The following is a 27,479-nucleotide window of genomic DNA, read 5'->3' on the forward strand; positions in this document are numbered from 1 at the left end:
TGTTGCTCCAACCACAAGTTGAATGAAAAATGTTAATGTAAACACCTGGATACCAGCTTAAGTTAAAAATAAAAAAAGCAAGAATCTGTCATCTGCAGGTCTAAGGTACAAAAGAATGAGGATGAGAAAACTAAAGAAGCAAAAAAGGGTCACCAATAAAGCAGCATCTGGCTTTACACTCATAGTGTAAACGAAATAGCTTTAGGATTTGTCTTGTACTATTCTTACGCTACAGTACTTTACTGTGGTTGGAAAATGAACATTTAAAATAGGTACTATAAAGTAACAAGGGCTTCAGGAAGGCTTTTGTCCTAACTACTTGGATACAATTGTGCTAGGCTATGTCTTTTTTTTCCAATTAAAGTTGGAACAAAATTATTTGATAAAACAATTCTTTTTTATTTTTTATTTTTTTTTCTGAAGTAAGGGTTATGTTTTAATAAGACATTGGATTTCAGTGCTTCTGAGGGTTATTCTGGCAAAAGACAGCATTTTCCATATTTACAGTCATTCCATTTCACTTCATCTCACTTCAAATGTCTTTGCAGTATTCTGCTTTATTCTTCCATCCAAGCTTAAAAAACGTACTTTGAAAATTACCAGGTTATAAGAAAGTGGCTTTGAAATACAAGCTAAGAGTGTTTTCCAAGATGAACTAGTCACGAATGTTAAATTCTGAAAATAATTACTGAACAGCTGAGGATTTTTTTTTGTGATTTTTTTTTATATCTGTATTTTCAATTAAAAAATTATCCACGTAAATCAACAGCCACTGATGATGAGATCTTCAACAAAATCCTCCATTCTGTTTAAAAATTCCTGACAAAATGTACATGCTGTGTTTGAAGGCCACCACTCAATCCAAGTGCTGGAGTCCAAAGGGTACTGGAATCTAAAAAGACAACAGAAAATGCACATTTGCTCCTAAGATTTGGGGAGGGAATTGCCTAACAGGAAAAGCATTACAATATGAAATAGATTGATTTGTGTTCATAATCCTGTTATAAATTTACACATCTGAAAACACACTGGGTTATCATTGGTCAATGGATACTTTAAAAATAAATTATATATTACATGAGAATTATTACATACAAACACTCGCCACTTGACAACATACTTTAAGATTAAATCTTAACACATTCTTATGTTAAATTACTTACCTGAAACTGTAACCAATGCTTATCTTTAGGGCTTCTTTGCCCATGATCAAATACTGCTCTCCTGGGCTCAGTTCAACATCAGTACAGGTCTTCTTTTTAACAAAGGTAATTTCATTATTTTTTTCAGCAAAAGCCTGCCCTGAAGTAGAATGTCAAGAATTAGAAAATTTCACAAAGAGAATTTTTAGTTACACGTGCATGAAATAGAAAACATTAACATGTTCTACAGCACAGTGTAGTCAAGTGAGCCATTTGACACGTTATAAAACAAGAAAATTTGATAATATAAAACATGTTTCCTGCAGAAGATTTTTTAAATTAAATGGAATGTTAAATATATCTAAACAACTCACAACTGTATTAATTGATTGTGGAATATGTTCAACTTGTTTTGTCACACAAGAGATGTTTAACTGATTACAGTTTAGGTTTGTTAACAACAGCTATAATAGATAAAAGCTGTTTAAAAACATTATACAGTGCCTTTCTTAGGGCATAAAAGAATGCTCAAGGGCTGTATTTGAGAGTAAGGTTTTCTACTTTCATGAAATGACTAGATTTGACTCTTGTTTTTTGTCAACTGCTTCATTGGTCTCAACAAGACAGATCTTGCTCTAAGTAAAATAGTTAAATGGATTAAAAATAGGACACAAACCTCTTTTATAGAGATCTAGAATAGTTGCAGAATACTTTACAAAATGACCTTCTTCACGACGAGACAAGATGTTCACTTTATAAACTGCAAAACAACACATAACAAAGTTTTTGTTATTCCTTTTTTTTTCCTGCAATATATTCTAAATGCCTTACAGATGCTCAGGTAGAGAATATAATGTCCCTTAACTTCTGGGAAAATCATGGCTACGGCTATACACTGCATGGTTCTCATCTGATGGCCTGCAACTTCCCCTGACCCCAAAGCTACACAGAATCATAGAATCATATAGATGGGAAAAGACCTTCAAGACCATTAAGTCCAACCGTCAGCCAGACCTACCAAGTTCCATTACTAAACCATGTCCCTTAGTGCCAAATCCATGTCTCTTCAGTACTTCCAGGGACGGGGACTCCACCACTTCCATAGGCAGTCCATTCCAGTGCTTGACCACCCTCCTTGTTAATAAATTCTTCCTAATATCCAATCTAAACCTCCCCTGGTGCAATAGGAAACTGCTTCCTCCTGTACTATGACTTGTTACTTGAGAAAAGAAACTGATATCCTCCTTGTTGCAACAGCCTTGTTGCTCTTCTCTGCGCAAGTTTGAGCAATTCAATATCCTTCTCCTAGAGAGGGGTCCAAAACTGAACACAGTATTCAAGATGCAGTCTTGCTACACAAAAGGGGACAATAGCTTCCCTAATCCTGCTGGCCACACTATTTCTGCTGGCTTACATTCAGTTGGTTGTTGACTAGCACCCCCAGGTCCTTTTCTGCTGGGCAACTTTCCAGCCACTCTTCCCCAAACCTATGCCACTGCACCAGGTTGTTTTGCTCCAACAGCAGGAATCCAGAACTTAGCTTTTTTTAATGTCATGCATCTGGACTTGGCCCGTCAATCTACATGATCATGTTAGAATGACACCAAGAGAAAAAACAGCAGAATTCATCAGACCAGGTTTCCTGGGTCAATAACCCTTGTTACATGAGTTTTGTTCAGCAAAGGGTATGGGCAGAACTTACTCGTCTCTGCTCTGACATGTTACCTTCATACAGTGTATGCCTGCTGAATTTTGATCATTAAAGATCTAATTGGAACAAAATATTCTGCAGCAGTAGTAAAGAAGTGACTGAGTAAGAGCATGAGAAATAGGTAAAGACAATTCAAATACTACCATATGCAATATCATTCTGGCATGCAGCTTCTCTCCTGATACCAGCAGTTATTGACTGATCCAGTCTTCCTTGTATTCTACTACACTCAGCTACATTGAGAGGAGAAAAAAAAAAAACAACAAAAAACAGCGTTAGGACAATGTCATTGCATGTCTTCAGATAAAACACGATGGATCTCTACCTGCTCGAATAATCTGCTGTAACTGAGAAAAAGTGTAATTATGGGAGTGTATGGTGGAATAATGAATGCTGAAAAAAGAAAAAGTATCCTTACTTGCCTGAACTTAATCCAATTGGACAACCATGATTATAGTTCACACATTTATTTATTTTTTTTAATGTAAAATTTTAGAGGACAACAGCTGTGTTCTTACAAGGATTTTTCCTTGTGTTAATATGTTTTTGTCCAAAGCATTAAACTGCATTTTCCCACCAAATGAAATGGCAAAACATCTTAAAAAAAATTTACCTTCCATGCACTTGCATTCATTTCCTTCACACAACCTCACAAGTTTTTCATCTCCATATGGGTTATAAAATATAGTGCATCTTTTATCTAGAAGATACAAAAAATTGTAATAAATAAATATAGAAAATTCAAGAAGTCAGCACTGAAACTTTGTGAGTCAGAAGTTACCTGAGCTTAAAGTAACAAGGATTATAAAGCTGTGGAAGAAGAAAAAATGTAGTCTTCAAGAAGGAATAAACATTTGAAAAGAACACACATGAATTTGAAGACATGGAATACATACCTGGTGCATGATACTCATATACAGTGAATGTAGCAGGATTTCGCATTCCAACATGGAAAAGCTCACTTATTCGGAACCCAACACAGAGGAAACTATCAGCTGGAACCTATTGGAAAGACACATGAATTAAGGAGTTCTATAAAGGAAACACAGTGATTCCGAAGAGTTAAAGTTGTTCTTAAAGTTATGAAAGGGGTAACATACAGAGTCTATCTGAATAACAACATGTCCATCTATTATCTCATAATCAGCTATCAGTTGATCCACTCCACTTGCAAGCTGTAGGGAAAACAAAAAAACAGAGAAAAAAAAAATTATTCAACAGTTAAAGATTTTTGGATGATCATGAACGTTTACTTATCACTAGCTTTTACGTAATTCTGAGATTCAAAAAACTTATTTCAGTGTTGCTTCTTATAATGTTTAAACTATTTTTATTTTTTAAGGAAATTATCCTTTTTATCTTCATTGCATGAAAATAACAAAGAATTGGAAAGATAATTATCCTTAAAGGGATACTTGAGTCCACATTTAGTATCCTATTTAAATCCTGTAAGTATAAGTATAGCTCGGGTTGCCTTTAACTGATATTGACATGTTGAACAACAATTACAATTGAACAGTCAATATCATAGTTCTGTCAAAAAAAGAGCAACACTTCAGTAAAAGAAATAAAGTTTTTTTAATTCTTACAGTATTCAAGTCTTCTATATTTGCTTCCAATCCACTAACCAAACCTATGTCCATCACAGCATGAGCAGACCCTGACTGTGGCTCTCTCGTGCTGGGCTTGTACCTAAAACAGATTAAAAATAGAAGTAGTTAAACATAACTGAAACAGAAAGTAAACTTCAATGTGTAATCCCAGAAAATCATGAGGAAAATTCTACCAACGTTTAGAACATCATAATGAAGCAAAATATTCCAGATGAATCATTTCAGATTTTTGTCAATATCATGGATATGAACTTTTCTTAATACTTATGTTCTCGAAGAACCCAGATATAAATCAACAAAAAATACTCTCCCAAAAAAGTAACAATCAATCCCAATTCTGTTTACACACATGCATAAAAAGGAAGAAAAATGAAGAAAACAAGATCAGAAGACCAGATGCAATTATTAATAAGGGAGGACTAGCAAATAAAAACATTTCAATCTCTTAAAAAAATAAAAGAAATTGAATATAATGCTAATGCATAAGCGAATATAATGCTAATGTCAGCTAATGTAATATTAAAACAATAACTAAGAAAAAATGTAAGACCAAAAAGTCTGTAACATTCTTAGAGTACTGTCATTATGTATCTGTAGAGCCACAGTGCATTTCGTTTGCAGTGCTCCAATTCCTTAACACATCAGCTGGGAATTCCACCTTTGTTAGTAGGAGTGTTGAAACTTAGGAAACTGAGGACATTTAGAACCAGCATTAAGTTTAAATGAAACCTTTAAAAGTAAAAGTTTGTTATTATTTCCACAGTAATTGAGACAAACTACCCAAGTAAAACCCCACCAGCTGTACTTACTTTGCACAAGCCTCTATGCGCCCAAGTGGCCCACCATCTTCTATTCTGTAACCTTGTCATACCAAGTAGAGTCAAATAAGTGATCTTAAAACTCCTCAGGAACAGCAACCCCAAAATTCTTGTAAAGTGTTTTCGTAATTGAAAGAGAATTTTTAAAATAATTTTGGTAGCAATTTTTCATAGGAACTCATTATGTACATGTAGCTACAAACAACACTAAAGTCTTTTATAATTCAGGTGAAATATCAGCTCTAATGCTTAGTATTATTTATCACACACTTATGTTATTAAAACTACTTCATGGCAAAAGCTCAGAATGCGTTTGTACACCCTGCTGTAACTGGACTACAACTTTCAGTACTTTGTAGAACTTACCTTCTAAGAACTTTTTCTTACCTCGTAGAACCCCAAACCACCCTCCTAGTCCTACTATATTTCTTTCTTCTGCTAGAATTTTGTATTCCTCACTGCCCCAATTGTAATAACCCTTCCATAAATGAGTAAAAATGTAACTAACAGAAATACATTAAAGATTAGTTCTATTCACAAAAAGACAATAGTTTCAAGAAGGCCTAAGAAGGCTTCTAGCAATTTCTTTTCCAGTTTTGCATTCCACTGAAAAAAAGTAAGATATTTTTTTAGTTTCATTCTTAATAAAAAGCACATTGTTAAATAAGCTTTCCTTTTTTTTTTTTTTTTTTTTTCCCCTGCAGTGATCTGGGTACTATTATTTAAAACCAGTTTAACCCTTTACCATCATCTCGCTTTGGAACAATCTTCAATTCAAAGTTACATGACTCTTCAGAAGTACCGATTAAGTTGTATACTGTCCTCACCTACAAACATACAAATAAATTAGACAAAATAGAAACAGTAAACAATCCTCAAATATGGCAAAAAAACAAAAAAAAAAGTGAAAATTCAGAATTTTGAGTTAGAGGAATACAATACAAGTAAAAACAAACAGCATGCTTAGCATGTTTAGTTTTGATAAAACATAAAATTCTTGAGCAAAACTACACCACTCTTGCTGATTGTATTTCAAAGACTAAAAATTATCCTGATTATTTTTATGAACATAGATACTACTACATTAGAATATTTACATTTTAGAATACCTGTGTATACCTATACATTTTTAGAATACCTTATGAAAAAATCACTTTCTTTTTCAATGTTCACATTAACAAACCAGAGACACTACTAAAAAACAAAAAAGGTTCCATACTTACATTTACTGTAGCTATGCCAGTGCTGCTGCCAGTGCTTACATATATGTCATCTTCCAAAGGTACCTAAAGGATTGATGTTAAATATAAATAGTTATAAGGTAATAAGAAAAATAATAATGACTGTGCTAACAAGAACGTAATTCAGATCTGATGATCTACTTGTCTTTCCTACCTCTTAAATACAATTAAGGCTACAAACAGCTTCTACAAAAAGATCACAGAAACAAGCAGAAATGCTAAATTTAAATGAATTACATATTAAAAAATGATTAAATGTAGCAGATAAGCAAATTTCTTAAACATTTGCTATGTCATTTTAATACCATTTTATTAAAAGAAAAAGCTACTTTAGTACTGATTTCAAAGGTCAAAGAACTATTTAACAGGTTACTGGGAATTTTGCTTTAACTTTTCAAAAGAGAAGCCATTCACTCACTGTCAAAGTTCTTCCCACAAAATTTTCTTCTGTCAGTTTAAATAGATGAAGATCTCCATAATTTTTGTATGCTACCTTAACACTCATGTCCAAATTAAGCCGTTTGACAAGAAGGGAATATTCAGTCAAGGCCTCAAGAGCATTAATAGTGTCCTGTCAGAAATCAATTATAAAGATTTACTTTCTAAAATTAAAAAGTAAACATTTTTTACAAAGTAATTCATTTTCTGCTACCTAAATGGGATGACAGTAACCATTACCAGATAAACAGCTTAGCAGCATCTCAGCAATACACTTAACACAGTTGTAAGATATTTACCAGCTTGCAAATTTCTATTTATAATGCATTTCTGAAAAAGAAGTCATAATTCCCAGAAAGAAAGAAAATCATAGTATCAGAGCAATTTGATACTAGTACCACAGAAAGGATGCTGAAATTGTCAAAGGTGTCATCTAATGATATTACCCTCATAAGGCTGCTTAGATTTTGGTATTTGAGGAATGGGAACAAAGTATTTTAAAGCTCACCTGTGTTGAATAAAATCCTCCACCATACCTTTGTTCTTCAGACAACCATTTGATGATTGGATTAGCATAGTTCTTGTCCCCTCTTAGCAGTGCAGTAAGCAATGCATATGCTGTAGTTTCAACCATTTGTGCAGTAACAGAATTGGGAGTGGGGTGGTCTAATGTTTTTAAACTATCTTTCCAAAAACGATAAATAGGAGGCTCACCTACAAAAACACAAAAGCCAGGCTTCAGGTTGCCTACTCAGGTCAAGGAGAAAAGGAGGAATTCTCTCTACATTTAACAGGAAATGAAGATATGCTTTTATGTTTATAAATCTGATATTTATTCTAGAAACCGATGATAAACAGACCTGATGCAAAGCATCTGAATCACATCCAAATAATTACTGGTCCTGAACAGTGACAGAGTGGCCAGATAAATAGAATACTGATTTTTTTTTTTTAATGTCAATTTCTACATGCAGGGCAAAACTTTTCTATTCTAGGAGAACAGACTGAGTCTCTTGCCTTTAACAAAAAGCACTAAAAATAAACAGCATTCACAAGAGATTACGAAGTCCCTCATCAGCCAGTGAGAAATTAAGAGGAAACCCCCTCAAAAGCAAAAGTGAGGGCGCTGGCAGATACTGTGAGAAACTCCAGTTTGAGGTAAAGAAGAATGTAGTCACATCACAAGGATGAGCAGGCAGACAAAAATAACCCCCTACAGACACTTGCATAAAAAAGAAAGCAGACAGAACAAACATTGTGATACGCTGAGGAATGACAAATGTCTAACCAACTTGCACACTGCTTATGAAATTGCACTGCTGAAAAGCCAAAAGCAGGATTAAACCCTGAAAAAATACTAGGTAACACAAGACTAAAAATTCATATATGCCAGAGCAAGCACCATTGAAAATAATGATCCAAGTAGAAGCCCATTAGAGACTTTTTTTAAAAATGAAAGAAAAGTCCACCTGAGAAACAACTACAATACGCACTTTGAGAGAACTTAATAAGCAATACCTATGACAGATGCCTCCTTCTTCAGTGCAGAGAACAACAATCGTGCAGACTGATGGTTCAAATCCACAAGAGCTAACGCATATGAAATTATTGCCATAGTAAAGGGGCTTTGTGCAGACTCTGCATTTTTCATTAAATAATCTCCTGCCTTATTTTTAGCATCATGGATTTTCTGAAAAGATGAACAGACTACAGCTTAGTAATAGACATAGTTTTAAAGAAACACAAAAAAGATAATATAGAGATATATAGTATTTTCTACAATATATCTTAAAACATACTGATCCATAATTTTGTTGTTCTTTTACTGATTTTGAAAGCAACTAAATCTAAAAAAAAAAGTGTTGATTTCTTTGAACAGATGTTAAAGAAGATGCAAGAAATTAGAATCCCAGCATATGACTGCTGGCAGAAATAAAAGCAGTATTTACCTGAGTAGGACATATCTTCATTGACTTTTCAATTCCGATAATAGAAAATGCTGTGAGATACAAAGATTTTTCTTTAGCTTCTCTAGGTAATGTACCCTATAAAATCAAATATAATCACATAAATAAATAGAAATAAGAGTTAATTTAGATAAATATAACTTTTTACAGTTTATGCAAGGAAACAAATAGAAATTCTGGTAAGAAATAATAATTCAACTCTTTTGAATGCAATAGGTTATTGAAAAAAAATGAAAAAAAAAAAGGCCAAAACATAAAAAGTTACTAGAAAGCTGGGCTATTAAATTGTAAAAATCAACCTACACTTTTTTTCTTTCTAAATATTGAGTGTCACACAGCTACTTTTACTGGCAAGACAGAAAAGTTTTAATACTGTGCTTTCTTTAAATGAGTTCGGAAAGAGGCAAATTTAGCAAAATTGTTTTGACTAGATTTTCTGGTTAAATGCAGCCGTAAATACCTTGCACCTCCTGCGTCTTTATCTTTTACTGTACGTACACACACAAAATGTTTGGTTTTCATACCTGTAGTTTCACTGGTTGATAATCTGAAAATTCATTGAATGACCCATCTGGCATTTGACAGTTATCGATCAACCACAGAAGTGAATTACAAACAGAAATTTGATCAAGATTTATATATTGATTAACTTGTCCAAGAATTCTTAAAGCAAAAGCTGTCAACCTGCCAAAGAAATCAAACAGATTATATTTGTTTGATTATCAGATACTATCACATTGTTAGAGATTAGAAAAATATCCATTATTTATGTTTTAGGTGTGCTATCCACTCCCACAGTTCAAAGAATATAGCAAATGAATTTTAATTTTTAACAAACAGTCAATAATTAGCCATAAATAATTTTATAACTAGGACCAAATCCCATGGTTCAGAATATAAACTCATTACTCTATACATGTCCAAAATATTTTTTTCTTTCATCAGATCTTAAGGAAGATGCTTCTGAAGCATCTTACTTCTTTCTTTCTATAAGCCAGTTGCATTTGCTGTCATGAAAGGAAAGACAGTGACTATGTATTTTGCCTAATTCGCAATGGTAGACTTTATTTTCCATAGACAGTATTACCCCCTTTTGTTTGATATCTTTTAAGTATCATATTTCTGTGAACAAGGGGTATCACCTTTTTTCCTTTGCTCCTCCCTGTACCTAGCTTTCCTTCTTCAAACTTGGAGTGCAACCTTTGCTTGAGCAGGAAACCAAGCTCTACATAGTCCTTTTGTAAAATTCCAAGCCCAAAGAAGAGTTAGAAACTATCTCAGGTATGTCTACCTATGTATGGACCCCGAGGTCCAACTTGCTTGTAATGGTGTGAACTATGGACACACAAAAAATATATATCACAAGAAAACAAGAAATGAAAAGATACTATTCAGAGCTATAAGCATCATATAAATCTACCATTAAGCTCACTTGTCCTAATTGAAAGCAAAGGGCTGAATGAAGCTTTTCCCGTTCATACTAATCAAAAGATTTTTTTAACTTACCATGTGCTAGCTTGCCCATTCTTCCACATGCTATATGAGAAGTCAGCATTTCTGTATGACAAAACACTTACAATTCCTAAGGGAATATTAGGCAGAAAGAAAGTTATGAGAAGAGATTTATATTAAAATTGTGTTTGCTTACTCAGATACACGATCTTTCTTATTCAGCAAAATTTATGCACTTCTACAGCTCTGAAGCAAGAGAAGCAGCTATATTTTTCTACCTTCTTTCATCTTCCTCCTCATTTCAGTTCTGGAAGTTAAGGTTTTGGAACCCAGTATGTGCCAGTTATCTGATGCTTCCAAGTAGTGAAACACATAAAAAAGAGGGGCAATACTCATGAGCTCTGCCTCTGCGCTGCCCTTTGGAAGATTAGTAAGAATACTAATACCACTAGGATTAAGGACTGTGGCAATCACTTCACCCATAAGATGTCCTGTGGAAATAAAAAAAAAAAAAAAAAAAAAAAAAAAATGATTTAAAAGAATGATAATGGAAGTGAATCCAAGGGCAGAATCTGATACTTATACATGTAAGCAGTTATTCTATATGAGGTATTTAAAATTTTACATAAAAAGGTGATCTACAAAGACTTTACTGAAAAGAAGAAGCTAGGAATAAACTCAGGCAAATGTAAACAAAGGATGTAAGACAGAACAAAGATACACAGAACATACATAGAGACACTGTATATGTACTAAGAGTAATAGACTAAAAGCTTCAGTTCAATTTACCTTTTACACTGACACTTCTATCAATTTTTGTTTTAGGGACCAGATTTAGTGGTATTTTATAACGAAATTCTTGGCGTCTCTTGACTGCACCTATAATTGAAAAGGTTCAATATTGAATATATAATATACTGCAAAATCTAATTCAATAGAGGATTTAGATGTAATAGACATTTAAAGATTTCAACTATTGAGAAGTCAGCAACAACAACAAAAGAAACAACATGAAAACTACAACTATCCCCAAATGTACATACAAACAATATTGACTGTTGAAAAATTACAGATGCAAACACATTAATCTTTCTTTTGACATTAGTGTTAAGAGAAAATCTAATCTTGACCTAATTTTTCTTTTTTCAGAGTCACCTCTGGTTAAAGGAGAAAATATGCTACTTTCATTACTAAAGCAAATGCTAATCAATTTTCAAGCACACTGAGAAAAGCTTAGTATTATATTATTTTAAAAGATAAAAATGTTACTTTAAGAAAAAAAACACTTTTTTTTTGAAAGACTAGCTATTCTGAGATGGATTTGTCAATGAAAGAACAATAAATCCTTGAAAGGGTCATATGAAGAATATGTCAAGAAGGAAAAGCACATTTTTCCATTTCCACAAATTTTTCACGTTATGGAAAAACTGATCATCATAACTATGTGAATCAAGAAAATGAAAAAATAAAGAAAGAAGATGAAGGCATATATTCTCATACCATAAACACCCTGTGGATCCAAAGTGAAACCTGCATGAAGTTCTTTTTTAATGCCTTCTGGCTGTAATCATTAAGAGGAAAAAAGTAGAAAATTAAAACACTTTTGTTTAATCACATACATTAGCTGAAGCAACAGTTTGAAACCTTAGTATCTTTGCTGTCTACACCCTTCTGTGTAGCTGAGTTTAACTTTTGTAAACCAAAAACCTTGTTGTTCTGCACCTATTCTATATTTAAGTTTGTAGTCTATCTCCCAAAATTTTTGAGAAAATTTAACAAAAGGTTTAAATAAAAGCTTTGGAAAGTAAAAAAATACCAAAAAAAGTATCTTTCAATGTAGTATGCTTAAGCACTTGAAAATTTGAACAAAGTGACTTAGAATACAATATCCTTCTTGCTTATTAAGTTAAATCTGTATGCATTGTCCTGACAATTTTTATATGCAAAGTTTAAAAATGGACATATGCAAATACTTGGTCATGTATTTTTGCAGTGCATACAGTGAATTCAATGATACTACATGATATTTGCATGGTAACATTAAAATAAATCAATATTCATATATTGATTTCATATATTTTGTACTTCTTGAGACTGAATCGATACGAAATTCAAAAACACTCTAAACATTTTAAATTTTTTTCTTACCATTACGCGTAATGTTTTAACTACAGTTTCACTGTTTCCGTCTGTCAGCAGTGTAAAGTTGATAGTGTGAAGACCTAATTCCAAAGGCAGTATTCTGAACATAAATGGCGATGAAGAACTGCTACCTAGATACTTAAGATTACAACCATGTATCCTTGATCCAGTAGTTGCAGAACCTCCGAAAGAACAGATTCCATCTCCAACTGCTATTTTAACACAGAACTGAAAAGTAGAAAGATTTTTAATGTTCACCTCCATGACAGGTACAATACCAGAGAAATATTAAAGCCATTGAAATACTATCCTGAACTTTTTTTTTTTATTAAACCATAATATTTGTTTTCTGTTTACCATGAACAAGTGCTACGAGTGTTACTAACTGTGGAATTACTACTATTTGCATTAGAGACACACTAACAGATGTCCTTTTCAACATCCTGGAACCAAAAATACCTTTGCATACTTTTCAATAATTCTGTATTTCTGTTTAAATGCATTTCATTAAAAGTAGTCCATTTATGTAAAAACTCTAGACAAAGTAATCTGTCATTTCTGGAGCAAGTTATTCTAAAAATCCCATTAGTTACTTGACATTTTATCCTAACATTTGGAATAGAAAAGTGGATTTGAACTTCTGTGAGGCAATTTGCTATGTAAGAGCATGACAACACTGTAATCAGAATGGCTGGAAATTAAATGAGTAATGACTGGATTTTATCGTTACATAGTTATGCAGAGCATATATAACACCTCTTGAAGGATTGGAGAAATCTGATACCACGATGTGTTTATATTAGATACTAGCAGAGGAAATGCTTATTCAGTTTATTTTGTCACTATTTCAACAGAACTCATGAAGGCCACAAATTACCTTAATTGAAGAAGCTCTGTGGTTATAAACTGATCCTTTTAACTCAATTTGTTCTCCTCGCACCACAGAATAAGGAACATAAACATTAAGGAAGATGTCTTTTACAACTTGCACTTCCAATGGTGCAGTAACACATATACCTAAGAAAATCAAACACAAAAACACCCTTCTGATAAACCACATCCTTGCCACCTTTATTGATATCTTACCATTTTTCAAAATGTACTTTGAATTTGTCCAGCTTTTTCAAAAATGACCGGCTCTTGCTTCCTGTTCTTCTCATGTATGTTTTCATTTACAAACTCACTTTCACATACATTTCTTTTGCATACTTGCTGACACAGCAGTCCTTTGGGCTTCAACCCCTTCCCAAAGCTAGAAGCAAACCTTCTGTCTGGACTACCGTATCTATCAGAAAATCTGTTTCTCCCTTTCCTCAAGTCCCTAAGCTATTGATAGCTGGACGCTCCAGTTGTGCCAAGGAAGAGTCACTAACTATTTGTGATGTTATTCTTCCTTCGTCATCATGGGCCACTGTCAAATACAAGATACTGTGTTAGACAGACCTTTGTCTTGCCCTGGCATTTTTATGTTCACTGCAAGAAAGGCAGTGATTATCGTTCCTTAAACTTTTTTAAACTTTAAACTTTTTTTTTTTTTAATTTTGATGTTTTCCTCTTTAATAACCAGAAAATGAACATTAAAGAACATATGTGGCAACTAAAATGAGAGTCTCTACAAAATCCAAACAGAAACGCTATGTAACTATTTGGCTAAAAGCTAGTTAGGTTGCAGTACCTACCTTTATCAGAAATGCCAACACCTTGCACTTCCCAGGTAGTCAGTGAATCAGGCAGAGTGATAGACAGAGACTTTGATCTGCAATTAGAAGTGTTATTCTTTTACATTTAACACATTCATACATTATTATTAGCCATTTGTTAACAACACCTAATCAACATAAAAACTAGCTGCCCAGAGCAACTCCTGTATCTAAGACAGACTCAGACAGGACAAGAAATGGGAACATACTTAGGGAACAGAGGGGTTTTGTTTGAATAAGCTTGTTTTTATCTGACTTGAAAGAAGCTGGTGTTTAACAAAGTTCAAAGTGAAAGGAAAAGTGATTCAACAATGTGGGCACCAGACAGTATATCCTGCATTTAGAACAACATGACACGAAATATGTGTTCATATAAAACTGCATTTTAGTACACATCTAGGGTATGACTAGTTACTCGGGTTATGTCAAAATTTTAGCATTACTTTCTATTAAACTGATGATTAAGTCAAATGTTAGTAATTTCTTTGAGAAAAGTAGTACCTAGAGGAAACTTGGTGAACTTCCCATAACCAGCTTTCAGGAAAATAGCTACGAACTTCTGCCTCATCCAGTTCCAAGATAGCCTCAAAATCTGTAGAAGATGCATAAATCAAGAAAACAAACAAACAAAGAAAACCCTTGCCAACAGCCTTCCACCAAAGGCCTGAAAATCATTGTATTTTCCTTTTGTGTTACTGTAACTCTATTTGCTTCAAGTTAGTTCTGATACAAGAAAAAATGATACGTGAATAACCTCATCAAAAGTTTATTTATTTATAATAAACTATTTATAAATGTGGATACCTGTCCAACATTCAAACAAACCTGTTAAATAGAGATTATAAGGAGAGAATGGGAGACAGAAGATTTCACACTCCCGCTGATCTGTGCTGACGTGTTACCCATTGGCTGTTTTAGGCCTGGGCAAATGATTCCAGTTGAGCATTCAAGTTAGCATTACCTTCACAGGCAACAATATTCCATTTTGCATGGCTGCCTGTTCTAAACATGGATGAATAGAACACAGCTCTCCAGCACAGTCCTAACAGAATAAAGAATTGCTCTCCTACCCCTCTTTAGGGGTATACAACCAAGGTATATGGAGACTACAGTATCTGCTCGAATAACCCTCTCAGGTAATTGGAGAGAGTTACTAGATTAACAAAGCTATCACCTCTGTATTTATCCATAATCTATTAAAAATCTCCACACAACAGTCAAAGTTCTTGTACTTACGCATTCTTGCCAATATTAGCAGCTTATTAGGCTCTTCTTCCCGCAGTCTGTTGGCAAATTCACAGCAATCCTTGAATGCTGAAATGCACTTTTCATTACTCCGAACTCGCCGAGCTCTATCACTGCAAGTCTCACCCACTGGATATGCTTTTACACCAGCCATACAGCAGCTTTTAATTGCTGGATGTTTATATTTGGATGCTGAAATAACAACAACAACAAAAATCCCTTCCTTGAGATGATGTTTTTATTTTCAAATGCATTTTAACTTGTTATACTAAATGTGTTTTTAAAACTTGCAAAATTTCAATGAAGGTATAGATTCCAGATTGAGCATAAACATGTAAATGTTTAAATATTAGAGACACACACTTTATACTACAATACTGAATTTAAAATATAAATTAGAGGAGCTTTATTACACTAAGATCTAACGGGCAGGTCTTCTGTCAGGCTTGGTCACTGACAGGTGGTCACTTGGAAAGACTACCATATGGTAGTACCGTGAGTTTTCAGAATATGTCCTTTCCAAGTAGGAAAAAGAAATCTTACAGATATGCTGTATTTTCAATGGGTACTTAATCTTATAGAATTCAAACTGAGCATATGGATGAGGAGCTTTATAAATGGGGCCCTCTAAATTATCATTTTCTATATTTGTCCATCTCTCTACTACATTAAGTGGATAACAGCAATCAAAAGTACTATGCAAACTCTCAGATGATCGATTTATAATAGACATGACCTTTTTCATAATTATATATTTTGAAATATTTTTTTTATCACCTTCCTTGTGTATTCGCTCCTGGAAGTCAGACCGTTTGGTTCTTACAATTTCATTGCAAGTTTCATCTGTTAAAAATAAAAACAAACACAAAAACTATGAAAGACAGGAGTTTCTTGGTCATAACACAGCCCACTTCAATCCAAAAAATCACTTTCCAGATTTGGTAGAGATTTAAAATCTATTATTTGAATTACAAAAAAAAAATAATATATATATATATATATATAATTTAAATTACAGAAAATGACACACAAACTACAATGCTTTCCTCCCTCAAAATTGTATTTCTTAGTATATGCATGCCCTACTAATTTTATTAGGTTCCAATATAATAACTGTGAGTCACAATAGAAAACTTCAAGAGAGAAAATCTACAGTTTCATGTTTAAAACTAAGAAATATACCTGCTTCGTTTGAATCATCAGCATTTGCATTAGTTAAAAATGTAAGCCCAGCCATTCGGAATACATCAACGTTATTCCGTCCTCCCCCAGCACCACATCCAAGGTCACTCTTTTCCAAATCTTGCATTACCTGAGGAAGAAGCATATCATCAGCTAACTAAAAGGTGGGGAATATCATATATATCATATGACAGGTAAGAGAATTATACATGCCGAAAGGCCACTTTAGTCTAGAAAATGTCTTCACAATACACTGAAGAGTACCATTTCACGATATTTGAACTAATTCAAGCACCAGAACCAACACAATCATGCTCTAGTAGCGCGTCTGAGCTAACAAGTTATGCAGAACAGAGGCAGAATGCTTCACTAATGTTTGTAACAGTTCTGATACTCCGTCTAGCTTGTTGAAAACCAAATCAAGTATTTTTACCCAGCATTCAACAGTACTAGAAAACAGATTCAAATAATTCAAGGTTGGTGCAAAAGTATTCTCCTGTTCATCTTCTACCTATCTTGTATCTGACTGTTCTGAGGTATTAAAGAACTGCCACGTTTTATCACAGGAATGGAATTATCTCAGTGACAGATGATACGCATGTTTACTTACATACACACATATCTAGAATTCTACAAGGATTGAAAACCTCTATAATCCTATGAACATAATTGCATCTGCAATATTATTCTAACAGTATGCCCTTAAAAAAAAAACAGAACCTAAAAAGATTTTAGGAAGAACTACAAGGGAGAATGTAGTCTCTATGCCTCTCGGACCACAGAGCTCTCTCACACTGCAGCCTATTTTTGTCCAAGTCTGAAGATTTCTGTTGAGACAGTTCAGATTGGGCTTTAAAACCACCATTTACTTTTACTGGAAATCAAAACATAGTGAATTAATTATTTTTATAACTTAGAACCCACACATTTTATTTTGTGTTGAATTGCTCTTCTGTGTACTTTTAAGTTTATTGAAGGCAAAAACTGTAACAGCAATCTGAGTATGAATCTGAAACAAACAGCAACTTATTTTTCTTTTTTGGCTACGACTTAACTTTTTCCATTGCTCTCCTTCCTCTTCCAATAACTCCATATACTGCCTTGTCAATAGATGACAAAGCAACAAAGGAACTGAACTGTGTTTTCATGTAAAGCGATAAGACTTCTGCTGGTCTGTGTGTCTTTTTGCTTGGTAGCACCTTAATCTACAAATCAAAAACAAATGTTAGTTATTTTTAAAGTACACTGATCCAAAATAAATGCATCTGGAGGCAGACACTTTATTATGTTAAGGAACTGTTAAAGAGCTTGTGTAATACCAAGCTAAAACCTGACCATAAAATGAACGCACACCCACAAATTTCAGTGACTATTTTACTACTCACATCAAGACTATTCCCACACTTCTGTTCCACGTTCAGCCAGACTGAATCAGCTACTAACTCAGCAGTTTCTTCTCCCATGACGATGTAGTAAACAATAAGACGTGCTGAAGGAACCATTTCTTGGGTTATCTGAAAACTTAGGTGTTCATATTCCAAATCTTTAATTCTTTTTTGAGTTCCAAAGCTTACTATCTTCCCTTTTGACATGATCTATAGTAGAAAGATGATGGAGAATAAAGAAGTCAAATTTTATATTACATGTCTCACATATGTAAAAGTTATTTTGCATTTAGATATAATCCACCACACACAGAAATGCATTTGGGACTGGTGTGTCTAGTTCGAGGGAGGGTAGCTCCCTCTCTGTAAAAAGAACTGCTGTCTCTGTGCATCTTTGTCTTCCTGAGATGATTCAGCTCCTGAAACACCTCTCAGATTGGCACTACTTCTTAACTCCAGTCTACATTGGGTGAGAATTCAAAACAATACAGCCTTAATATATGATTTAAACATGAGACTGGTAACAAATTATAACTATAGAACGGACACATTTTATAGGCAAAGGCAGAGTACATGTTCTGAACAGTTTTCTGAGCAGCACACATTCTGTGTTGATGACAGATCCTGACTGCTGATGTTCTTCATTAAGGATCATATCTCAATTCAAGTTTTCATGTGGAAACATCAGTTACTTACCAAATAGCTGTAGTGATGTATTTTATGAATATACCGACTATGTGGATATACATTAATATTGATGAAATCCCCTACTTGAAGTACTTTGTGGTTTGAAGCCCAGTCAATGTATAGATAACTCCGACTTAATGATGAATAAGCTCTTGCCTCATAGGTTTTGGTTGCTTGGTTTTCATCTGAAAGATGTGGATCAACAGTTTTTATCTGTAAAGATAATAATGTCCAAAAATTTTTGTAGCAAAGGAGGAAACAAAAGCTGCATGTCCTGACTTCTGAATAGTTTAAGTATGAAGTTACACTTCAGAAAATAAACAATCACGGTAAGAAAATAAGCCAACTCAAGACTTTCCTGTTTTCTTTAATAAAAAAAAATATAAATACCAAGTCAAATTAAAATGGCGGTATAAAAGCATGTCCATAAAAAAGTAGATCAGAAAAGGTCAATAATCCGTCTTCCTATCTAACAAGAGAATCACTCTCAGAGATTTGTTCTCTCGTAATTCATTCAGGTGTTTTATTTAACAACTATTATTAAATAAATATATGACAAATTGGGATATTTTGTTTCAGAATACATGCAAATACAATTTAATATAGAAGTAATGTTTCATTATAGCACTTAGGTTTCATAACTGATTGTTGGGAACAACCTCGAAGTTTATAAACTACTAACTTTTAAGAGCAAAGTCTTACCACAGGTGCTGTACACTGGCAAAAGCACAGAATTAAATCTTCTAAGAAATAAGTTAATGGGAGAATTTAACTCACTTGAAACTCCAGTAGCGTGCTATCAGATGGGATATTAATAACAAATAAAGCAGTTCCATCATTGATGCTTGTTATTCTTCTCCCAGATTCTGAACCCTCTGATACCAACTCAGTCTCATCCATTTGTTCAGTGAATGATTTTGCAGTGAGAGTTACAGGGATGTTTCCAACAGAGTGATCTACTGTATCTTTCACCTGCACCTATTCATTAGAAGAGAGAACATTTCTTATATGAACAACATTTTTCAAGCAGAAAACAAGCTGCTAACCTTCTACAGTAGCAAATGAAAAAAAAAAAAAAAGTAAACAGTCAAAGGAAATGAAAAGTGTGTTACGACCTACAGATATTAACAAAACAGTAAGGCTTCTGCATTATGGATTTTACGTTGTAACGTGCAACAATACTTCTTTTAACTAACCTTTACGAAGAATGGAAGTCCAGGCTTTATAAAGAGAGGAGTAGCAATCAAGTTCAATTTGTAAGGAGATACAACGTATCTGACTCCAGTATATTCTACTTCACCACTGAGGCCACCTAAAAAATATGCCGCTTTTAATAAGCACATCCTAGGGCACATGCCTTCAAAGGGCAGCACAATCTGTCTCTGATGGTGAAGTCCTTTCACCTAAAAATTAAACACTTAGCACTGTGAAAACAAATAGCAATAAAAAAAAAGTTTAACCCCATTTTTACACTGATGGACAGGCTGTTTTTTATAAGCTTCTGGCTGAAGGATTCCTGAGTACCAAAGAAAGTCTGATACTAACAAAGTTAGCTGTATAATTTTTTTTTTTTGTTCTGTTTACATTTGCAGATGTGTTTGAAGAAATCATTTGAAAGCAACTTACCCGTAGATTCCATCACTGATGCTGCAATATATAAATATGACCCATCCAATTCTTCTAGACTTTGAAATCCTAAGTAACTCACTTCTTTCTTACTGTTAAAACTGATTTCAGCAACACCATTTTCAAGCTGGAAATTAAATAAAAAGTATTCCTTTACAGTCAATAACTTAGAAATAAGATATGGTAATCTATGAGTAAATTCTTCTCAGCATGTTTCTGCTCTGACTGTTTTAGGGGAAATCAAAGATGGAGACATTTTAATGTAGAATTTCATGATTAAGAATTCTTTTTTACCTATATAATTATTAGCAATTAATCAACCCATAGTACATGCTATGAAGTCTGCATGCAGACCAAACAAGAGGTAGGTGATTCCCAGATGATCTTTAAGGTCCCTTCCAACCCAAACCATTCTATGATTCTACGAATAACACAGATATATCCCTGCTCATTCAGGGAAGATAATGACTTTTATCATTCTGCAATGAATAAAACAAAAAGACCAGACTAGGTAAGGGAAGGGGAACTGGTGGAGAACAGTCTCCCCATAACATATTGATATAATTTTGATTTGTCTGTCTCCAATCCTGATTTGGTATTATTACATTGATCCTATGTTTGATTTCTTTTTGTTTATTCTATAAATAGATAGCAAAAATGTTGTTTCACAGAAACTTCAAACACAGTTTACTCAAGGAAGCAATTGAATGAGACTGAAGTTCCGTTCTGTCTGAGACGCTGCCTCTGAGTTTCATTGTAAAGTAACTTTCTATGCCCCTGGTGACAGGATTACAAAGGTAAAGTTGACACTCAATAGCTGTCGATGCAAATGGAGTTGGAAGATATTCTCCCCAACTTAAATGGAATTAGATCAGTCCTGAACTAAGCAATTTAGGCTTGTTTTTTCTTACCCTAGTTACATGCATTGCACGAGGCATCATTCTTTTTCCAGTTCCTTCAATTATTCCAAAACGAAGAAAAACATCAGCACTTGGAAGCCTTTTATTATAAAAATAGCTGAGAATAAAACAATGATAGAAATGTTTTTAAGATCTTAATGGCTGCAACAAAGCATTCATTTTTGAGGAGAGTCATTTCCTAAGCAAGAAACAGAAAACAAATGCCTATGTAGCTTTACAAACACTTCTGTTGAAAAATAATCACTCTGTGAGAATTTTAAAAAGGTTCACCTAGCTCTCTCACATAGCAGAAATGATTGTGATGATAGGGCTCCTTGAGAAAGAGGAAGCTTCTCAACACAGGACAATCATCCTTAAGGTAAAGATGTGGCACCCATCTAGAAATCAAAGCCTAATTTCCTTACCTAGCTTTCACAGCAATCCTGAAGTTCTCAAATTTATCAGAACTAATAAAGTTACGTTCTGGCTGTATGACGATGGAAAAGCTTGGCAGCGCTGAAAAAAATGAGTAGAAAATGAAGCCACTTAGATGCGTTTTTAAACATCAAACCACAGATACTCACAAATATGTCATCATATATCTTATACTGATATGAGACATTAGCTTGAACTGATATTGCCACTTGGCACTATACTGCATCCCATTGCTGTATAAAGTAGGCCAATGTTACTTCAAGCATTTCTGTGTTTTGTTCCTCTGTGTTGTATAGCTGCCCTACATGAATTTCATGCAAAAAAGGCACGTAAAATGAAGATTCACGTGTACATGAACACCTTACCATATTCCTTAACTTCAAATTTTGCAACAGCAGAGGTTATGTAATCCTTTTTGTACTTGGCTTCAATCTTCCAAATTCCATACCTACAATATCAACAATCGTTATTTTTTAAAATGAAAATTATTATTTAAAGTGAAAATATTAATAATTAGAAAAGTCAGGCACTGAGTTTTTTGCACGTGTACGATACCTCTTTGAGAAGATTCCGCTACTCTGATATTTTGAATAAAATTACTTGAAACTTATTTTGAAGGATTGATACATATTTGAAAAGAATATACCATTATTTATGTTCTGACTACTGTCAGAATTTTTTGTCATACAGTTACAACAAGCAGAGACGTATTTGGAAGACCGCAAATGTAACTGGAGTCATTAAAGCACTATTTGCTGCCATCTTCCACTTGCCAATTATCACCCCTGAGATTAGACAAATGCCTATTTGTGGCTCTCCAGCTCTGTTTCAGTGTAGTCAGCAGGATTATTGGGCATCACCTATCTGATTTACTATAACCTGGATGATTTTTTCCTGCAACTAGAAGCACTCAAAAGGCATTCGTTTCATTTCAAATTGCTTTCCTTAAGCCCACAAAACGTCTAGGTGCAGATCATATTTAACTGCGCCTGTCTTCCTGTTTTACCATTCAAAGAAACTTCATAGAATCATACGATGGCTCGAGTTGGAAGGGACTTTTAAACATCATTTGTTCCAACCACCCTGTCATGGGCAGGGAACACCTTTACTAGCGCAGGTTGCTTAAGGTCCCATTCAGCTTGACCTTGAATGCTTCCAGGGCATCCGCAACTTTTCTGGGCTACCTATTCCAGTATCTAACCCACCTTACAATAATGAATTTCTTCTAATCTAAATCTACTCCCTTTCACTTTAAAACTGTTACTTCCTATCCTATCACTAGGTGCTGGTAAAGAGCCTCTTCCCATCTTTCTTGTAGGCCAGTTTTATGTATTAGAAGGCTCCTGAGTCCTCCCTTCTCTAGGCTAAAACAAACAAACCTCTCTCAGCCTTTCTCCATAGGAGGGGTGCTCCAGCTCTCTGATAATCTTTGTAGCCCTCCACTAAGGTACAGTAAATTTGTCAGAAAACATTTTTTCAAGTGCCTGCTAAGCATCCTTCTGCCAACTCAGTGTATCTTCAGCACCCTCTCAAGACTAAAGGGAGAACTGTAGAGGCACATATACTGTATGTTGGTGTTACTGGAAAAATATTGTTGTTTTGTATGAGTATATGTATGAAATACACTTCCATTCATTGAAATCTATGTTTTTGACAGTGTTTCTATTTCTACAATAGAAAATTTTATTTTATTTTTAAATTGAGCATGACAAACCCACCACCAACTGCTCTCTTATTTCAGTTTTATCACCAGTATCTTCACTTATTGCATCTCCTCACTTTCTCTCATTACAGTGAGAATATTCCATATGTTTGGAAATACAGGCAGTAAGCTTCCCATTTTGCTTTAGGAGACAAATGTTCATTTGGAAGTTAGCTAAAAAGAACACTTTGTCACGAGTTCTTCATCTATACCATTGTTACAGATTATGTGAAATGATACTAATCTCCAAGTTTTAAGTCGGGGCACTCTGTGTATCAGCAACAGACACTCTGGTAGTCTTTTGAGAAAAGAAAAGGCAGTATTATGCTAATAATTCTCAACGAGCATTAATTATACCTACTTAGGATTAGGAGGAATTTTGAAGTCAGGAAAAGAAACTATTCCAGTAAAGTCTTTTTCTTCTATGATATCCACTTTTACTCCATCGGGATCCTTTGAAAAATAACAGTAAAGAACCAGCAGTTAGATCAGTCTTATTGAAAGAAAAATCTTCATTTGGGGATTTTAGTGGGACCCTGCCCATAATGTACGCTTTTAAGAGTTTTGCCAATTTCACAGCACCAAAATGCAAATTTTTTTAAAAGAAATGCAGGTTCTGAAATTCTGATAAAACATTTTACTGTGTTTCCAACAATTAAAAGTTGTTACTTCACAATACTTAATGTTGCTAGGTTACTGTAATAACAATAACTATCATTACGGCTAAAAAAAAAATGTAGCACAGGAGCTACTGATTTTTTCTATCTTAAAAGAAATAAAGAACAATAAAAAAACAATATATTATCAAAATTTTCTCACAAATACTTTCCCTAGATATTAAGGTTAAAAAAAAGATCTAAGTGTGCAGTCTGTTTTAGATCTTTTAAAAGATGTCTGGCTATCTGCAAAAATATTTATCTAACAGTTTTATTATTGCAAAAATATTTATCTGACAATGTTATTATATATCTATTGCAATGCTGATTTACTATATAACGAGGTTTATTGCTTTTCTGACCCACAGAATATTAAAATTAAATTCAGTAACAACATACCACAAAAGTTAGGACAGTTTCTCGCCGAGCTGGCTGCAGATCTTCATTGAGAGAGTAAACTCTGACTTTCACTGTAAGAAACATTACAATAGATCTCAAAGTCATGCTGTTATCAATATTAAAAAACAAAAACAACCTTTTTCTCTACTAATTTCTTTAGTACTTATAGAATGACTTTGAGCTTTTGTCAGTATGCTATCCAAACAATATTTATTCATGCTAGCAATAACAGATAAAAGCAGTAAATGAGCTCAACATACACAAAACCAATGATTCAGTCATCACTATTTCTTGACAATTTTTTAATACGTATTCCCTGTACAATTTCTCCACTGTTTGTGCCACAGATTAATCATGTAAGGTGTAGAGGGCAGGGACTCAGAGGAGAGGACACCGGGAGAAATGATTAATTTCTACACTATGATCAAATATTTCAAAATATTCTTTTGATGATTAAGAAAATACATAGTGACTGATGATAACATACTATGAACAAGAGCTTAAAGTACATTTAAATCCTCATTCCCTGTCAATCTCATCAGCTCGTAAAAACTAAGTGAAAGCTAAGAGAAATAAACATTATTTACCTGACTGATCGGGAGTATAAACTGGTTTGTCTGTGTGAATAAAAAGAAAGCCATTCTCATAGGAAACGGGAATTTTTTTCAATCTGGTAAAATGTGGGGAAACAGCTTCCAAATACACGTACTTGACTGAATCCTCTGTCCTTGCTAAATCTGCTGGTTGAAGCTGGGGGAGATGAGATACTGTTAAAGAATATTAGAATAGTTTTCTAGTATTTTTTTCTACAGCATTTCTTGTTGAGAATAGGTTCTGAATAGCAATTAATATTCTGTTGTTAATTATTATTAAACAAAAACATCCACAGGAGGGGATTATTCTTGCTTACATCATTGATAACAGTCGGAAATATTAAACTACAAAGAAGTATTTTTAATTTTGTATTTATTTCAAGAACTGAAATAGCAAAGTTAAAACACAAGTTATGAAGTTATGACATTGTAATTTACCAGACTTCCATTTATATAAACAGCGAATCTCAGCCACACCAGCGTTGCTGTTGTGGTCGATAGTTTGGTGAAACAGCTTGAGTTTCAGTTTCAGTTGCCATTTTGGCTTACTCTGAACACTCATTTGAGGTATCTTGTCCACACTGAACGCTTCTCCATCCCTTCCTTTTTCTTTTTGGAATGTTATGCAAACAAGATAATGTTTCTAAAATAATATGATCTTATGTTTAGCTTTGACATCACTCCTTTACACTCATTTTATCCAATATATTTTCAATTTCAGACAAACTAAAATGAAATAAACTACACGCAGCAAACTGACAAGTCAGGGCCCGAGGCTTTTCCACCCAGTTTAAGCAAACGTAAGCTTACCACAATCTTGTTTTTCTAACACTAACGACTAAATGCAACAATAGAAACATGACAATAAAAGTCCAAATTCCTTACAGTTAAAGTTACAGCATCTTGGAATTTGTTGTCTGGAGTTAAAGAAATGCGGCCAGACGAGTAAGAAACAAGCTTATCTGGAAAGCTTCTTAAGGCAACATTGACTGCAAATTCCTTCTCATAACCAAAAGCTTGAACCACAACTTTCTCAGATGTCCCAACTCGGAAAACCTTTGATGCTGTAAGGACATAGCTGTATACAAAACATGAAATAATCAAAGGGCATTGGAACTATACGTTCATATTTCTTACTTCCGTTTCTAACTTATTTACGTAGACACTGATAAAGCAAATGAGCTAAAGACCAGGTGAAGTTATTCTAATACAGTAGTTAAAAACAGCATAGCCCCAGTTAGAGTCATTTTGATGAAATCTGTAATGTAATGTAACCAAATAACAGCTTAGGCAATATTTATGGATTCGATTCTGCAGACACAGAAAAGCGTGCCTACTATGACAGGATATTTATGTAAAAATGATTACTTATTTTGCCAAATGAACACCTGAAACGCTAATGCTTCGAATAGCATACTTGTATAGTTTTCCCAGCAGCAGCGTTCTTATTGAAATGAACGGGCAACATACAATGAAGACAAATGTGAGTAAATTTTTGCAGGATTACCCTAATTTCTTCATTGCTGTATAAACTGAAGCATGCATTATTCCACAAAACCACAAACCAGGCTTTAATACCTGAACACATAATATACCTCATGTAAATACACATATGTGAAGTGCTGCTGCACATTCAATATACGTGCACCTTTTTCTGAAATGGTAACAGCACTTAGATCGATTGCTATAAATAAGAGCTTGTATGAAACCCATAGCATAGTATGTCTTCAGGCACTATAGAAAAGGTATCAAGCGCCAAACTTTACTTAACTTTTTTGCATATTTATCTTTTCGTTATGTCCAGAATTTATGGAACGTAACGAGTTGATTCTACCTCTTTCTTTGGCAGCAAATTGAGTAATTCCAGGAGCGGCAGTCCTTTTTCTAAGGTTAGTCCACATGCATTAGTAAGAATTTTGCTTGTGAAGGCACATCAGTTTGAGTAGTGTCTTCTGCACCGGCTCTACTGAAATCCTGTATCTATTCACTTAAAATAGCGGTCAATTATAAAGTATCATTTCCAGTAAATACTATATTTGTTTTACTTACGTTTTATCTTGACTAAAAGCTGTTCCAGAAAATAACAAAACAAGACAAAATATTAAAATAGCCATAGCATCACACAAAACACACCAACAATGCTAACAAATCTGGATTCAACCCTATCTGGCTTCTGCTGTAGATGAACAGAAATACCACCAATACGTATCACCCACAGTTAATAATTAATTGCAGATCTTGTTTTACTAAAATGTTATTGCCCCTTCCAAATTCTTTAACTCACAAAGAATCAAAGAATCCGAAACAGCTAAACTTAGGATTTCTTTTTCTTTTTCTTTTCTTTTTTTTTTAATATATGGAGCAATTCTGTCAATCCTAACATTCTCCCTGTTAGACAGCCACAAAAAAAAAATAATAGAGAAAGCAAAACAAAACCACGAAAAAT

The 27,479-nt window shown here is 33.9% G+C and overlaps 1 protein-coding gene across 1 annotated transcript; it reads right to left on the reverse strand.

The window, feature by feature from the left end:
* Positions 1-375: 375 nt before the first annotated feature.
* LOC137842581 (complement C5-like) lies at positions 376-27,221 on the reverse strand. The gene is made up of 41 exons (XM_068656790.1): positions 27,083-27,221; positions 25,919-26,111; positions 25,028-25,190; positions 24,441-24,511; positions 23,747-23,838; positions 22,049-22,131; positions 21,674-21,764; positions 21,261-21,366; positions 20,350-20,476; positions 19,920-20,035; positions 19,501-19,701; positions 18,733-18,936; positions 18,037-18,246; positions 17,707-17,856; positions 16,652-16,781; positions 16,247-16,312; positions 15,461-15,661; positions 14,726-14,816; positions 14,204-14,280; positions 13,402-13,541; positions 12,531-12,752; positions 11,883-11,943; positions 11,172-11,261; positions 10,661-10,873; positions 10,437-10,512; positions 9,455-9,614; positions 8,913-9,008; positions 8,482-8,653; positions 7,472-7,677; positions 6,944-7,096; positions 6,508-6,570; positions 6,030-6,111; positions 5,276-5,327; positions 4,443-4,545; positions 3,954-4,028; positions 3,750-3,855; positions 3,467-3,553; positions 2,997-3,086; positions 1,819-1,902; positions 1,164-1,302; positions 376-892 (listed from the first exon to the last, which is right to left on the reverse strand). Exons 1-41 carry the CDS (start codon positions 27,145-27,147, stop codon positions 763-765), a joined length of 5,037 nt encoding a protein of 1,678 aa, XP_068512891.1. The 5' UTR covers positions 27,148-27,221; the 3' UTR covers positions 376-762.
* Between the last annotated feature and the right edge of the window lie 258 nt (positions 27,222-27,479).

This window comes from Anas acuta, chromosome 20, assembly GCF_963932015.1.
Source record: "Anas acuta chromosome 20, bAnaAcu1.1, whole genome shotgun sequence".
NCBI lineage: Eukaryota > Metazoa > Chordata > Aves > Anseriformes > Anatidae > Anas > Anas acuta.

Excerpts from the sequence above, each read along its gene's own strand:
- LOC137842581 (XM_068656790.1), bottom strand. The coding sequence starts at position 27,147 with ATGGCTATTTTAATATTTTGTCTTGTTTTGTTATTTTCTGGAACAGCT. Across the intron at positions 22,132-23,746 it reads AAAATTCCTCCTAATCCTAA|GTATGGAATTTGGAAGATTG; the intron begins GTAGGTATAATT and ends TTGATATTGTAG. Across the intron at positions 17,857-18,036 it reads AGTGTGGGAATAGTCTTGAT|ATTAAGGTGCTACCAAGCAA; the intron begins GTGAGTAGTAAA and ends TTTGATTTGTAG.